Source organism: Peromyscus leucopus, chromosome 8b (assembly GCF_004664715.2).
Source record: "Peromyscus leucopus breed LL Stock chromosome 8b, UCI_PerLeu_2.1, whole genome shotgun sequence".
NCBI classification, from domain to species: domain Eukaryota; kingdom Metazoa; phylum Chordata; class Mammalia; order Rodentia; family Cricetidae; genus Peromyscus; species Peromyscus leucopus.
In genome coordinates this window covers 61,355,391-61,370,450 of record NC_051086.1, presented here as the reverse complement: position 1 = coordinate 61,370,450, position 15,060 = coordinate 61,355,391, and the positions used below count along the sequence as shown (strand labels likewise).

The 15,060-nt window shown below is 47.8% G+C and overlaps 1 protein-coding gene across 3 annotated transcripts in view; it reads right to left on the bottom strand.

The window, feature by feature from the left end:
- Positions 1–756: 756 nt before the first annotated feature.
- Positions 757–15,060, bottom strand: part of Phf12 (PHD finger protein 12) — a 50,405-nt gene continuing 36,101 nt past the window's right edge. Inside the window, exons 7-15 of one of the 3 annotated variants that reach the window (XM_028866851.2) lie at positions 12,285–12,449; positions 8,836–8,994; positions 7,514–8,309; positions 6,258–6,383; positions 5,257–5,400; positions 3,814–3,912; positions 2,952–3,034; positions 2,308–2,446; positions 757–1,967 (exon numbers count right to left, since the gene is read on the bottom strand). In XM_028866851.2, the coding sequence (XP_028722684.1) occupies positions 1,633–1,967; positions 2,308–2,446; positions 2,952–3,034; positions 3,814–3,912; positions 5,257–5,400; positions 6,258–6,383; positions 7,514–8,309; positions 8,836–8,994; positions 12,285–12,449 (2,046 nt within the window). In that variant the 3' untranslated portion in view covers positions 757–1,632. Of the gene's footprint in view, positions 1,968–2,307; positions 2,447–2,951; positions 3,035–3,813; positions 3,913–5,256; positions 5,401–6,257; positions 6,532–7,513; positions 8,310–8,835; positions 8,995–12,284; positions 12,450–15,060 lie in introns of those variants that run through there. The other 2 variants (XM_037201385.1, XM_028866852.2) reach the window with 2 other exon arrangements.

Genomic DNA, 15,060 nt, shown 5'->3' with positions numbered 1-15,060 from the left:
TTGGAGCACAACTGTAGATGCTGTGGGTGTAAAAACTCATCCTCAAACCTCAGCATAGACTAGTGCATGAGTAGGTATCACTTAGAACAGTGTCAGAACACAGGTGTTTTCTGGGAGACTGTTCTCCAGAAGAACTTCCTGAGAAATCACCTTAGTCTCCGAGAAGAAGGTGGCGAGTTTGCCTTGGTGAGGATGCCCCGGGCTTTAGAATTAGGGTAACGCAGCAAGTATTTCTGATGAGAACAGCAGCAAAACGTTCACATTACACTGAGTTGCAGAGTCTAGAGCAGCAGCCCTTAGCCTGTGGGTGGAGACCCCTGGGGGGGTGTCGAATGACCCTTTCACAGGGTTTGCATGTCAGATATCCTGCATGTCAGATATTTACATTGATTCATAACAGTAGCAAAATTCCAGCTATGAAGTAGCAATGAAGTAATTTTATGGTGGAGGGTCACCACAACACGAGGTATTGAATTAAGGGGTCACAGCATTAGGAAGGCTGAGAACCACTATTCTAGAGAATGAATTTCACCATATTACAATTCTCCAGAGAAACAGTACCCCCTAAAAGCCAAGTACTCACCTTTTCATTTTCCTCACCTAGCTTAGGCTCACCTCTAACATCTTCCTTCTCTACCAAGCTTCCCTTGGAGGCTCCTTGAGACTGATAATAGTTCAAAGGGTGCAAAAAGTGAGATCCCAGGGAAGGTCCCCTCTAAGGTGATGACAGGCAGGACAGACAGGCAGAAAACATAATTTGAAGTATTTTTGGTTTTTTATATACAGAATACAGGAAAGTTTCTGTAAAGTCTAAAACATTACAATTACTATGTACATTGGTACTAGTTGTGGAGAGGAGGAGGGAAGGAGCTGGGCTGAGCAGTGGCGAGAACAGAAAAGGACACACAACAGGCTTACGACAAAAACGCCTTCGCTACAATAGACATTTGAGAAAAACACTCTACCACATGTACTGTACAGCTTTAAAAACATTGAAAAAATGGCATCACTAGATGTATTTACACAAAATCCAATACACTTTTCCTTATTTGAATAAAATAGATGGACAGCCAGAAAAAGAACTCGTTTCTCATTTGTCCATACACAGTAGCCACCTGTAGTGCAACCGCCGCAGAAAGGGAGAATAACTTGTGGGGGACCATGGGAGGGGGGAGCGATCTTTATATTAAATAAAACAATGATATTGTATAGATTTTGCTGTATGAAAACTGTATTTTTTTTCTTTTAATATAAAACTATTGTCACTGCCACAAAATAGAACAAGTTTCTGATTATTTTACAACAGCAGGCAGGTGGTCGAGGAGGAGGAGGGAGCAGGAGGCGGGTGAGAGGTTGTGCTGGAAGTGTCCAGACCAGGGCCTTCCCCTCCCTGCCCATGCTGTTCCTCAGCTCGGGTCTGCCGCTTTCCCATGAAATGTTGAGTACAAATATATGTGCAAATGCCCCCTAGAACTTGAGAAAAGAAAAAAAAGTCTTAAAAAACAGTCAAAAGGTTTTCTTCATTTCATGCAAAGATTGTGGTTGGAGGGTTTCTGGGATAGAAAACACCCGGGCTTGGTTCGTGTATACTTTTGCATTGCAGGAGTCTTGGGTGGGTGTCCCGGCCAACGCCTAGGGAACGGAGTTGGAGCGCAGCACAGGGCCCTGATGGGGCTTGAGAGAGAGCTTCTCGGCCAGAACCCCGTCCTGCAGCAGGCTGGCGTCGCCTTTGGGCTGTCTGGTCGCAAACTCAGTGATGCTAAAGACGAACTGCAGGCAGCCCAGCTTGATGTAGCTGCCGTGGTGCAGCAAGGCCGTGCCCTCCCAGCCTGCCCCACTGCCCCCGATCAAGCTCGAGCTGCTGGCTTTGCAATTGCAGGGTCTGCGCTGTGGCCCCTGGGCCTGGGAACTCATCATGGCTGCCTCCTCACTTGGCTCTTCATCCTGTTTCTGGTGTCGGCGGCGCCCTGGGAAAAAGGGGGATGATCATAGGAGGGGAACAGTGAACAGCTGGCCTATCTGGGCTGATTGGCAGGACTGGGCCCCTGCATCTCCCCATTCTCTATGCTATATGATCGGGGCTGAGGGATGCTCAGAATGGGCTGGTGGAGTCTCAAGTCCCCAGAAAGGTCTGATACATATGTGGGTGTTCAGCACTTGGTTCGTGGTGACCTTTCCCAGGCCCACCAACAAGGAGCTTGGCCAATGGGATTGGGAAGGCCAAGAACTGTAGGTCATTGACAGCATGGCAGGACCAAGGTGACCAGGGCCTTAGCTGTGTGGTCACAGGCCTCTGCTCCAACTTACTGATGACATTCTGCACTTTGGCAACAATACTGCTTGGGGGGGTTGGCGGGGTCTTCTCAGAGAAGTCACATGAATACAGCACATTGTCCACCGTTGTCCCGTGCTCACTGTAGTTTAACAGCTCATAATGTTTGGTATTCTGAGGAGGAGGGGGGAGACACGATGTGTAGTTGCTGTGTGAAGCCTTGGGTGAAGGAGAGAGGACATAGGGCTTGCTGCTCTGCCTAGCAAGCTCACATACTCTTCTTCAGTTACAGCGTGGCTTTCAGAATTCGTCCACTCACCTTTTTGTGCAAGCCTGCCCTACTGACTCCTTATTACCTCTCTGCCTCCTCAGCACCGTCCTGTTGATCTGATATTCACTGGCACATACTTAGGATGAAACTCAGGGGCACATCCTTCTATTTTGGTCCCCTCCCCCGCTTTGAGGCGGCCTCCCTCAGCTGTTCCTATGAGCAACATTAGCTGCAATGACAGCCTGCTCCTCCTGTAAGCAGCTTGTCATGGTGGAGTGCCTTAGTCTTCCCTCCAAGGGAAGGAGGACAGGCCGGGTCTCTCCTCACTCTTGCCCCTGCCCTAGAGCCCAATGCTGGGGAAAGATCTCAGGTTGGGAAAGCTCCCTTCCACCCATCTCGGCCCCTCACCTCATCATAGAAGATGCAGGCGTGTTTCCCGGACACGTAGTTACAGTGACCATAGTTTGTAAGGCACACATCCATGTCAGCTCCTGAAGGGTGGCAGGAGTCAAGGAAAAGGCAGAGAACAGACGGTAAGGTGTATGTGTGGGGAAGTCAAAGAGAAGGGAGGCAGCTTCTGGGTGGCTGCTAGTGGAAAGTTCAAGGTAGCTCAGAGCCCTTCTCTTTCCTTCCCCCCCTTTTCTAGTCTTTTCTTTTTGGTGATGGGGTAGCTTTGAACTCCTGACCTCTTTGCCCCCGTTTGGTAAGTACTGGGATTACAGATGTGTGTCACATGTCCAGCACTTCCCTTTGTTGCTCTAAAGTTAGTCTGCTTTAGACTAACTATGTGGCTGTTTTCCAGATGGAGCACTGAGTTACTGAAGAGGACGGTGAATCTGAGTGGACACAATAGTGCAGGCCCTTTAAGTCGCCGTATCACTTTAAAGGGCAATTTTCAGGATAAGGGGTGCTCTGGGGTGTGCTGGGCTACACCTGTAGTTTTAGTACTTGAGAGGCTGAGGCAAGAGGACAGACACAATTCAAGGCCAGCCTGAACTACAGAGGAGACCCTAACTTAAATCAGCTCGACGGGGTTAAGTGTGAGCCTGTCCCCCCCTTTTTGAAGTCCTTCCCTACAGTGTTTCAGATGCTCCTGAGAGCAGTGAAGCAGAAGGCCTGAGCCAAGGAAGTAGCCCACTGGAGTGTCTAGGTTCCTAGTCTCTCCTGTCTGGACAACCACTGTTTAGACCCATCAACTCCTGAAAGGGCTTCTGTAAATGTCCATCAGGCTGAAGATCCAGTGCCCCTCCCAGTTTCCTGGCTGGCTCACCTGTCCCGATGTAGAGGGTTCGATAGCACATGTTCACAGCTCCTCCCAACCCTAAGAGGGGGTAGAACACAGCTCGGGCCTGTACCTCCTTTCTTTGCACTACAAGACAAACATAGGGATAGGATCATTCAGAAACTCAGAACCTGTGACCCAAACATAAACCCACAAAATCTGGATCTTTGGCCTGGAAAAAAATCCCACTGGGTGACTCATGTTCAAACTCACACCTGACCCAGAGCTGCTTCAGGGGAGGCTTCACCCCACCCACAGCATTTCCAACACAGGTTAGGAAGGATCCTCACTGGAGATAGTAGGACATGAGTATTTTAAGTTTCTGGGCTCCTGGTAAGGAACTTAACAGGGATATTCCAACTGATGATAAAAAGAGAATGATAAAAAGAAACATGGAAAAATATAAGGCATAGGCCAGTGTTTCTCAAGCTTTAATGAGCACATCAACTGCCCATGGATTCTGTTCAAAGATAGAATTTAGCTGTACAATACTTGTCCAGTAAAAGTCAATGGATCTGATCCCTAGGACCACCACCGCGACCACCGCGACCACCACTACCACCCATCCACCCACAAACTGATTTTGGATTTGGAATGGGAGGATCTAGAATTTGCAAATTTGAATTTCATGTGTGCTCATCTACACACACGTGATCATGCATATGTGAAAAAAACAAACAAAAAACCAATCCAAAAAAAATACCACCTTTGGGTGTTGGGTATTGTTTCTCATATTCTTTTTTTTTTTTTTGAGACAGAGTCCCTCACTGGCCTAGAATTTGAGAAGCAGACTAGGCTGGACAGCTAGCAAGTCCCAGGGGTCCATCTGTCTCCACTTGCTCAGCTCGGCGATTTAAGCATGCACCACCATAACTGGCTTTTTAACGTGGGTTTTAGGAGTTGAGCTCCTAACTGAGCTTTCGCCCTGTCTCCAGAATTGGTATCTCTAAGAAGCTCTTGGGATTCTGAGAATATTGGCATGGTATTTTAAGTTCCTGAAGCATCAAAGCTCTTGAGGGCTAAGAGCTCAGAGATAACAAAGTAGAATTAGTATTTGAGAAGAATTTCCAGGAAGCTTACCTACTGTTTTTCTATTTCTCACCTTGAACCTTGCATAACCCTTCTAATTCAAATATTACAAAGTAACTGAACAGAAAGCATACAACATATACCCCAAGTACTGGTAGCTGCTTTGCTGTGAATCAGAGTGGACTCGTGTGAAAGGAAGTTATGGTAAACTCCCCAAATCTGATCAGAAAGTTGTTGCTCATCTTATTCATGCTGATAAAAAACCTTGGTGCTTTATTAAACCCATCAAAGGTACAAAGAGTTTGAGCTACTCAAAGTGGGGTTCTCCATGGAGCAAGGTGGTCACTCACACACATCAGACAGGAGAGCTGATGGTGTGGTGGCAGGGGTGTGCCCGCGCACCTTCTGTGTGGTGCCCTCCGGAAGTCAGCGGATGTGTCCCAGCACTGCCCGGTGAAGCTTGGGCCCGGGAGGGGAAAAGCTGATGGATTCTCTGCAAGGCCAGAAACTTGATCAACTTCTCATCCAACATATTTATCTCGATCTCTATCAACCAAAGAGAGAGATCAAAAAGCTGAGAAATGGAACGTGGAAGTAGATTAAGGGCTATAGGGCAAATCCAGCAAGTGACTTTTGCTCAGAGATCTGAAAGTGGGCATCTCATGTGTAAAAGCGAGGGTCATTCACACATCAGACGGGGGGCTGAGATTTAAGCATGCACCACTGTACCTGGCTTTTTAAATGTGGATTCTAGGGATGGAACTCAGGCCTATTTTTTTTTTTTTTTTTTCTCGAGACAAGGTTTCTCTGTGTAGCTTTAGAGCCTTTCCTGAACTCACTCTGTAGACCAGGCTGGCCTCGAACTGACAGAGATCCGCCTGCCTCTGCCCCCCAGTGCTGAAATTAAAGGTGTGCGCCACCACTGCCTGGTGAACTCAGGCCTCTCTGCCAACTGAGCTATCCCTCTGTCTCTAGAATTTGTGTTTACAGTGAGGGGTGTCCAGTGCCTTGGTTTCTTGTAAGGTAGGCTAGTTTTAAGTAAATATAGGGCAGAACCAACAACCCCAGTTGCCTGTGGGGCAAGGTATGGCTGGACCTTCTCTACCCACTCTCTGTACAGAAAAACCATTGCTTTTTCTCTTTGACTGTGGGGTTGTCCACAGATGGAAGCAGCTCCTAGTTCTGTTCTGCTAGCACCAAGTGATCTGCTGCCTAATGCAATTCTGTTCTTTCCCACTGGTCATCTTGGCTGTGTTCTCCTTTTCTTCACCTCTGATTATATTTTGTGCAAACCAGAAGGCAGAGACAGGACAGAGCCTTCTTTCCACCCAAATGGGTGCGGTGCACCCCCATCTCCTTATCCCTCTTCAAAAGGAACTGAGCATTACTGGGACATCACTCACCTCCATTGACATCCATAAACGCTCGAAGTGAGTTGGTGAGGTCCACCATGGCAGTAGAGTTGGCTGGGAAAGAGGGTACGGTTAAAGCGCTTCCTATGGATAACGTGCCGGGGCTGACCTTGCCATCTGGGGACGGAGCAGGAAGACTGTTACTTACGTCGCCTGAGGGAAACCCACCGGTCCAATCCCCCATTGCTGAGACAGTTCTGGATTTCGGACCCAAGGTGATGTTCCCTTCTTGATTCTCAACCCACAGGCTCTGGAACTCCTAGAGCTAAAAACGTGTGGTGAGGAAGGGTAGATGGAACAGTAACACACCCAGGCCGCAGGAGTTTCCAGAGCACTGAGAACTGCTGCAATCTACCACCCGGGGCAAGTGGTGAGGTTGCTTCCTTCTTTGGGTCATCACCATCTAACTCCCTGCTCCCTCTACTCTTACATGGCACCTGTCCCTGCAATCCCTTTCTGCTCAAGGACCACTGACAGTTCCAAAATTTATTCCCCCTGGCATTACAGAGGAGGAGACAGGACCAGGGGCTCACATGGAAAGAAATCCCAGGCACCTGGTTGCTGAGACTCCTAGCTGACTAGGAGGATGATGTCAGTTCACGTGGGAGACCAGAGGTGAGAACAGCATGTGAAACCTGGTTCAGATGCTGGGATCAGCAACCTTGAGGTCCAAAAGCTGCCAGGGACAGCTGAGCGAACAAGTCTATGCTGGGCCAAGAACAGACCTGAGGGATTTTCCTTAGGCATGTGGCCGAGAGCAAGCTCCTAGGCCAGACCAACACTGCTTTCTGTCCTTGTTTCTTGAACATGAACATTCCTCAAATGAGTTGGCTTAGACTCTGTACCAGGTGTGGATTTGGTCTTGTATGTGGATGCACACCCTGAACCTCAGACTGACCCCAGTGGTTCCAGATAGCACGTGCCTTCTAAAGTGATGAAACAGACATGCAGAAGACTAGGTCCAGAAGGTGAGCGTCAGTGACCCAAGCTGCAATTCAGGGCTGGACCTGGCAGGCCACCCTAAGGGAAGTGACTTAAATTCATGAGCACAGCCCCATCTTATAGCTGGGACAAGCTAAGCTAACACAGCCTTTCTCCTGCCATAGAAACAAAGGGAAGATGGATCACTGACACAGAGATCAAAGTCCTCTCAAGTATTCACAGGGATACTGTTTTGGACTCTTAACTCTGTGTGCTAGAAAGAACACAGGATTGTTCCTGATCATTTGGGGCCGAGGGGCACTCACCTGATGATGGCGCTGGTGAGCAGAATCGTTGGTTGGCGCCTGTGGCCAAGACACTGTCTCCTGCAGCTTGTGGGGGAGTGAGCACCCGGGTGGCATTTGGGGGTGAGCCCAGAGGCCTCGAATCTGTCAACGAAGGTCCTATCTGTGATTGGACAGTCTTTCTATGCAAAGTGCTGGTGTTCTCGATGCTGGCACAAGAGCTGGGGATGGAAGGGGGCAGGCTTGGGACAGGTACCAAACTCCTCTGGGGACAAGAGCTGGGGCCAGTGGCATTTTCTGTCTTCACAATGATGCCGACGGTGTGGTTCTGAAGCCCCCCAGCCGATGGTGGCGTGAGGGGCCGGGGCCAGCCTTGCCGGTGTGTGGGGCCTGGTAAGGGGGTGTTGGCGCCAGGAAGTCGCCGGGGATCCGTGGAATCAGTGGGGCTGCTGTAGAGGTGTGGGCCATTGGCTTTTCCCTCTGTGTTCACTGGCCCATTGGCAGTCCCACAAGGGGTTTTCTTGGACTTTTCCACACAACAACTGCAGCTGATGTCCTCTAGGGCTGGGGGTTGGTGGGGTGGAGAGCAGCCCAGGGAATTCTGGGTGCTAACTGCTGAGGGGCAGGACAAAGGGTAGTGGGAAGGTAGAGGTGCCTTGTCAGCGGTTTGCAGGGAGGTGGTGATTGAGCTGTCAGTCACAATAACAGGCTTAATATCAGCCTTCTCTGTCTGTTCAGAGTCCCAATGCGAAGGCATCTGCTTAGCAGATAAATGTTTCAATATGCTGCACTGGAGCGCAACAACACTACAGAGCCACTGCAACGGAAGGAGAGGAGAGGAGGTGAGAGGCCGGGAGGTGCCGCTCTGTCCTGCCACAGGCTCCAGGGCTACGGCAGAGTCGACAAGCACGTAACAAGTTTCCAACTGACCACAGAGGGGTCCCACTCTCATTCCCAGGCAAGACGTACTGGTGCACTCGGCAGTACTACCTTAGTCAGTGGGACGTGAGATTCCTGATTTGGCTCTGCCCTCAAGGCTCCCCTTGTGATCAGCAGTCAGCAAGTACCCCAGTGTATCTGCTGTGTGTCTGGCTGGATCACCTAACCTCTCTGTGGATCTGCTCATCTACTCCTACAGTACAGAACTGCCCAGCTCGAAGATGGGGAACGGATGAGGGAGCCTGTTTGATGACGTTCTCTCGCCTTTGGCATTCATTCCATGGTCACTCAACTTTTAGGGACTAGGGTGGAGAATAGGGCGGAGGTAGGAATGACCGACAGTGGAGCTCTGTGACACAGAAGAGACAGATGGATTTGGGAATACCAATTCTCCTTCCACTCACCTCTTGCTGCTCTGCCTGGGTGGCTAAGTGCTCAGAGTTCAGAAGGTGCATCTGTGATTCCTCAGGGACCCCATTGCAGATCAGCTCCCCATCCCGAATGGCCGCGGATGCAATGAGAGGGGGTGGGAACTGGTACTGGGATTTTATAGCATCAGGAACCTGTTGAGGATAGGAGGAGAGATAGTGCCCAGCTGAATTCTGCCGTCACTAGACACTGTTTCATCTGTAGTGCTGGTGCCCAAGGGACCTTCTACTCTGTGACCCACCAAGGACAAAGAGGCTCAGTGTGCTGCGACTGTTTTGGGTTGCCCTGACTCCAGCACAGTCATTCTGCCCTCAAAAAGCACAGCTATAGAAACAATAGGTAGGGCTTTCATTCTTCTTCATTAAGGTCCAAGGTCTTACACAACTTTTTTTTTTCCCCCCGAGACGGGTTTGCCACGTAACAGTCCTGGCTGTCCTGGAACTTGCGCTGTAGACTAGGCTGACCTCAAACTCACGGTGACCGCCTGCCTCTGCCTCCTGAGTGCATGCCCCACCACCACCCGGCCCCTTGCACCAAATATGCAAGATTGACACTGGACTGAGCTTCAGCATGGTCCAGGCTGTAGGTCTGTAGTTTCTAGTGCCAATGGGCAGGGGTGAATAGTAACTGAGAAATAAGTTAAAGGGGTTATATTCATGGTAGAAAGATTAAGCAGATGCCTGACTAATATGAGCACTTAATCAATGTTAGTTTTCATCATCCATTCATTCATTCATGACTTATGAGACAAATGAAGACTTCTTTGTTGCACAAAGAAAAGACACACTCTGACTTACATTATATAAGAAAGAATCACACAAAAAGTCATTCATATAGCCAACCAACATTATTGAGTGTCTCAGGAGTCTGGAACTGTTCCAAATTCTAGAGGTCTAGAGATGAATATAAAACTTAAGGCCTGCCCTCAAGGAACTCACAGTCTAGTGGGGGAAAACAGAAATGTTATCACAATACAAGGAAATTCATTATAGAATACAGGTACATCTGAAGTGCTATTAAAAAGGGAAAATGAGGGGTTGGGGATTTAGCTCAGTGGTAGAGCGCAAGGCCCTAGGTTTGGTCCTCAGCTCTAGAAAAAAAAAAAAAAAAAGGGGAAAATGAGCCAGGTGTGGTGGCGCATGCCTTTAATCCCAGCACCAAGGAGGCAAGAGACTGGCTGATCTCAGTGAGTTTAAGGCCAGCCTGGTCTACAAAGCGAGTTCCAGGACAGCCAGGGCTACAGAGAGAAACCCTGTCTTGGAACTTCCCACCCAGAACATAATTTTAGCCTGGAATTGGGAAGATTTTCTAGGAAGTCAGTATTCAAGTTGGGAATTGGAGGTTGAGAAGAACTTTTGAGTTGGTATATTTGGTAACCAGTCCCATGGGGCAAGGGAAGAGGAACTGAAAATGATTTCTAGAATTTTGACCAAAGAATGTGAGTAGAGATTACAATTACTAATTGGAATAGAAAATACAAGGGAAAAGTAGATTTGGAGAGGCAGAAGACTTTTGGCCTTAGGGTGAGAATAAGGCACCTGGAGCCAGGCGTGGTAGCGTATGCCTTTAATCCCATCACCCAAGAGGCAGAGACAGGCAAATCGTGGTGAGTTTGAGGTCAGCCTAGAATACATAGTGAGTTCTAGAACAGACAGGGCTATGTAGGAAGAAGACCCTGTCTTAAAAAACCGAAAATAAACCAACCAACAAAAAGAGGTATCTGTGAGAATGGTAGGTAAACACGAGCACAGAGGAAAGGATCATGGAGTTGGGAATCACCACCTAGTGCTATGGGCTTTCTGAAGCAACCGAGGAAGAGCAGGGGGCCAGACCCCAGCTGCCTGCTGTGGGCAGCGCCAAGGCAGAAGGCTCGGACACAGGGTTCAGGTTCTCAGCAGCTTTTTCTCTACACTCCTAGTATCGGGCTTATCACTGTCCTATGGTGCTGTAGCCTTCATTTCATATTTACTGTCCAAGAACAAACTATTCTTCAGGCAATTTATAACCCCAACTTCCTCCTCAACAATAAGAAAAATATTTAGGGGAAAGCCAATGAAAAGATTTAATCAAGGCCTTTAGCATCCAGGCTATCTTTTTTTTTTTTTCCCTTCGAGACAGGGTTTCTCTGTGTAGTTTTGGAGCCTGTCCTGGAACTCACTCTGTAGCCCAGGCTGGCCTCGAACTCACAGAGATCCCCCTGGCTCTGCCTCCCGAGTGCTGGGATTAAAGGCGTGTGCCACCATCGCCCAGCCAGTCTATCTTCTGAATCTACATAGTAAATAAATTACAATTTGGGTTACTTTTAGATCCCTTTAAACAGAGATATGAAGCATAGCACCTCATATGCTATTCCTGCAATGAGAAATGCTTTAATTTGAGAAAACCACCTACTGAAAGATAAGTAGTTACCCAGTTAAGAGGATGTTGTACAATTTCCAATAGTTAAGCATCTTTGCTAGTTCTGGAATGACACCCACTAAAAGTGATGGGAGTAATTGAGGTTAAAACATGGCTGCCACCAAGTGGCCATTTTTGAGAATTGCTAATGGAGATCTAGAGTGTTAAGCCTTCTAGATCAACTGAATTAGGAGATTGAAAACTCTGAAAATAGCACATGTTTTTCAATGAAGGAAATTCTCTCAGTTTCTTTGGTATAGTTTAGCAACATCAAGTACATAGAAATACTAGGTAGCAAGACTACAGTTGTCTTGGTTGTCATATTAGTCTAGAAGCATAGACCCATAGGTAGAACTTTCCTTTGGACACATTTGTTCTTAAAATTTTCAGGTGAATATCGATCACTCTTCTTCTACACGGCTATCTGCTTAGCCGATCACAACTTCACCTCACCAGAGTTCTCAGAAGGGGGCCATTAACAGGGACAGACAACAGAAGTGGCAGTCAAGTATTAAGCTGGTTAGTTTTATGTTAACTTGATGTAAGTCAGAATCACTTGTGAAAAAGAAACATCAACTGAGAAAATGCCCTTTCCAGAGTGGTCCTGGGTAGTCCACTGTGGGCAAAACAAACCCTGAGGTCCAGGCTAGTAAGTGACATTCCTCCACGGCCTGTGCACCACTCTTACCTTCAAGTTCCTGCCATTTGAGTTCCTGCCTGATTCCCCTCAGCAGCAAAGGTGCAACCTGCCCCCCAGCCCTAAGCAGACTGAGGTCATGGTGTTTATCACAGCAATAGAAACCCTACGACAAACATCGCGTGTGACAATGGGGCACAGCAGGGCTTGCTGAGATGGGCTGCAGGGCGCTCATCCTTTGGAGAAGTATGAACAGATTTCAAAACCACACCCGGAATCAATGCCTTAGTCATCCTGACTACCATCCTCAAGGATTACTACACATTTATTATTTGCCATGAAAGACACTGGAGCCCCCCTCTTGCCTGTTCTGACTGGGCTGTGACTCACCTTCAAGCCTCTTCTTTTGACAGACTGGAGCACACGGCGGTTAGGAGGGTGCTTCTTGTGGATTCGGTTCAGGAAGTCCACCTTGACAACATGCTGTGAAATGGTGTCCTGGAAACGATCGAACACCTGGCACCGATTGCTCAGTGTCAGATTCTTCTGGTTCAGCTGGGGACAAGCAGAAACGCCACTGTGTTGAATGTCTAAGTACTGCCCCTCCAGCCAGCCCCACTCTCCGGGCTTAAAAACACAAACTCTCAGCTAAATGGACAGAAGGCCTGTCAGGGGGCAGGGAAACTCCTGCTCCCCTAGAAAGGCTTTCAGGAGTTAGGAAACAGCAAAGTAGCCTGGAAGGACCTCTAATTCAGCCAGACAGTACTCTAGGTCAGGGCAACCCATTAGGGTCCTTCCTAGCAGCACAGATTTTAAAGGAGATGGCGGCCTTGGTCCTCAAGTGAGCCAAAGAACCAGACTCTCTACTCATCAAGGAACTCTACAGAAACAACTGTCCTACATAGAAGCCTTGTTGGGTCAAAAATCCCACGCATTCTGTCCTCTTCCTGTTCCAGGGTACCAGGAAGCATTACCGAACTTATCTCAGTTCAGATATTACGTCTTCCCCCGTGGAAGGAGAAACCTCTGGTCTGCCTTTAAAGGTCAAAGGGAAAGAGAAGTTGCCGACCTCTTCTATTGTATCTGACCCTATACTTTAGTTCAAAAGACAGGATCTGGATGGTAAGAGATGGCTCGGGGCTAAGAGGACTTTCTATTCTTCCAGAGAAAACACGCTGAGTGGCTTACAATCATCTCTGCTCAGTTCCAGAGTCTGATACCCTCCTCTTGTCCTCTGAGGTCACCCACACACATGTGGCATTCACTCACACAAACATCCATGCACAGAAATAAAAATAAGTCTTAACTATTTTTTAAAAACGTATTCCTTTTTGCTGGGTCTGGTGGCACACAACTTTACTCTCAGCACTGGGGAGGCAGCTGAGACAGTGGAACCTATCTGAGTTCCGGAACAGTCTGATCCACAAATCTAGGCCAGCCTGGGCTAGAGAGAGACCATCTCAAAAACAAAATATTTTTTTTCTTTACTTTATGTGTATGAATCTTTTGCCTGCATGAATGTATGGTACCTACAGAAGCCAGAAGAGGGTGTTGGATGCTCTGAAATTGAAGTTACAGAAAGCTGGGTGCTGGGAATGGAACATGGGTCCTTAGCAAGAACAACTGCTTTTTTTTTTTTTTAAATGATTTTATTTTATTCTTTATTTATTTTTGCTTTTTGAGATAGAGTTTCTCTGTGTCACAGCTCTCGCTATCCTGGAACTTGCTTTGTATACCAAGCTGGCCTTGAACTCACAGAGATCCGCCTACCTATGCCTCTCAGGTGCTGAAATTAAAGGCACGTGCTACCACTGCCCAGTTGAACAAGTGCTCTTAACTGCGAAGTCAACTCTCTAGCCCGGATAAAAATAAATCTTAGAGACTCAGCAGGTTTTGTTCCTGCAGCTTCCTAGTTAGCAAACTAAGCGGCCAACGAAAGTAACCAATGAGTAATTTTCACCTGTTGGAACTGCTCCTTAGGATGCATATTTGGGTGAACTGTGTATGGCTCTTTTATCTGTTTAAGCAGGACGCAAAGCCCCAGAGAGAAGCTTCCTCCTAGGTCAATCTCTCTGAATGGTATGAATCCAAGAAAGGAAGTAATTCTTCTGTATGTGCAAATTTTTCTTTCTTTTTTTAATTCGTGTGTGTGTGTGTGTGTGTGTGTGTGTGTGTGTGTGTGTGTGTGTGTGTGTGTGTGTTAGGAGCAGTACTAGGATTGAACCCAGAGTTTCATATGTACTAGGCAAACACTCTGCCCCTCTACCCTTCAGCCCTCTGCATGCAAGTCGTTAACAGAGGATCCTGTCAATGTCAGCACATTGGCACAGTGAGGGCTAACAGTCACTCCATGGTTAGCATCACTGGGCACAGGATTCTCATTCTTTCTCTTCTGACCCTTTCTTCCCTCTACCCCTTGTCTTGGGGATAAAACCCAGGCCTTAAACTGCTCTACCACTGAGCTACACCTCTATTACCTTATTGTATGTCTTTTTTGGTTTTTATATACAGGCTTTCTCTGTGTAGCCCTGGCTGTCCTGGAACTCACTCTGTAGACCAGGCTAGCCTCGAACTCGGAAACTGCTGCTGGGATTAAAGGTGTATGCCACCACTGCCCAGGCCTCTCATGGTGTGTCTTTGGTTTTAATTTAAAAAGGCTGTTTTTAATGAAGTTGCCCCCATTCAGTGACTGCATAGAAGGACTAACCCTCCTGATGAGGTAGACAACAGGTCTGTTCTCGTATAGGAAGCTGTGTGGATAATGTCTAAAGAGGGCCAGTGAGATGGCTCAGTGCATAAAGGTCATTGCCAAGCAAGCCTGGTGAGCCCAACTGGAAAGAGGGGCTAGTAAGATAGATGAGAGGGTCAGGGTACTTATCACCAAGCCTGGTGACTTTAGTTTCATCCCTAGAGCCCACACAGGGAAGAGAGAAATGACTTACAAACACTATCCTCTGGTGAGCACACATGTGCACACAGACACAATAATAACAAAGCTGGGTGTGGTGACTCAGACCTGTAACTCCAGCACTTGGGAGGGGAAAACAGAAGTTCTCAGCTACATAGTGAGTTTGAGGCCCCTCAAAAAACAAATAACAACAACAACCAAAAAAAGGGCTGGGGAGGGCTCAGTGGTATGCTCTTACCGAGGATCCAGGTTCAGTTC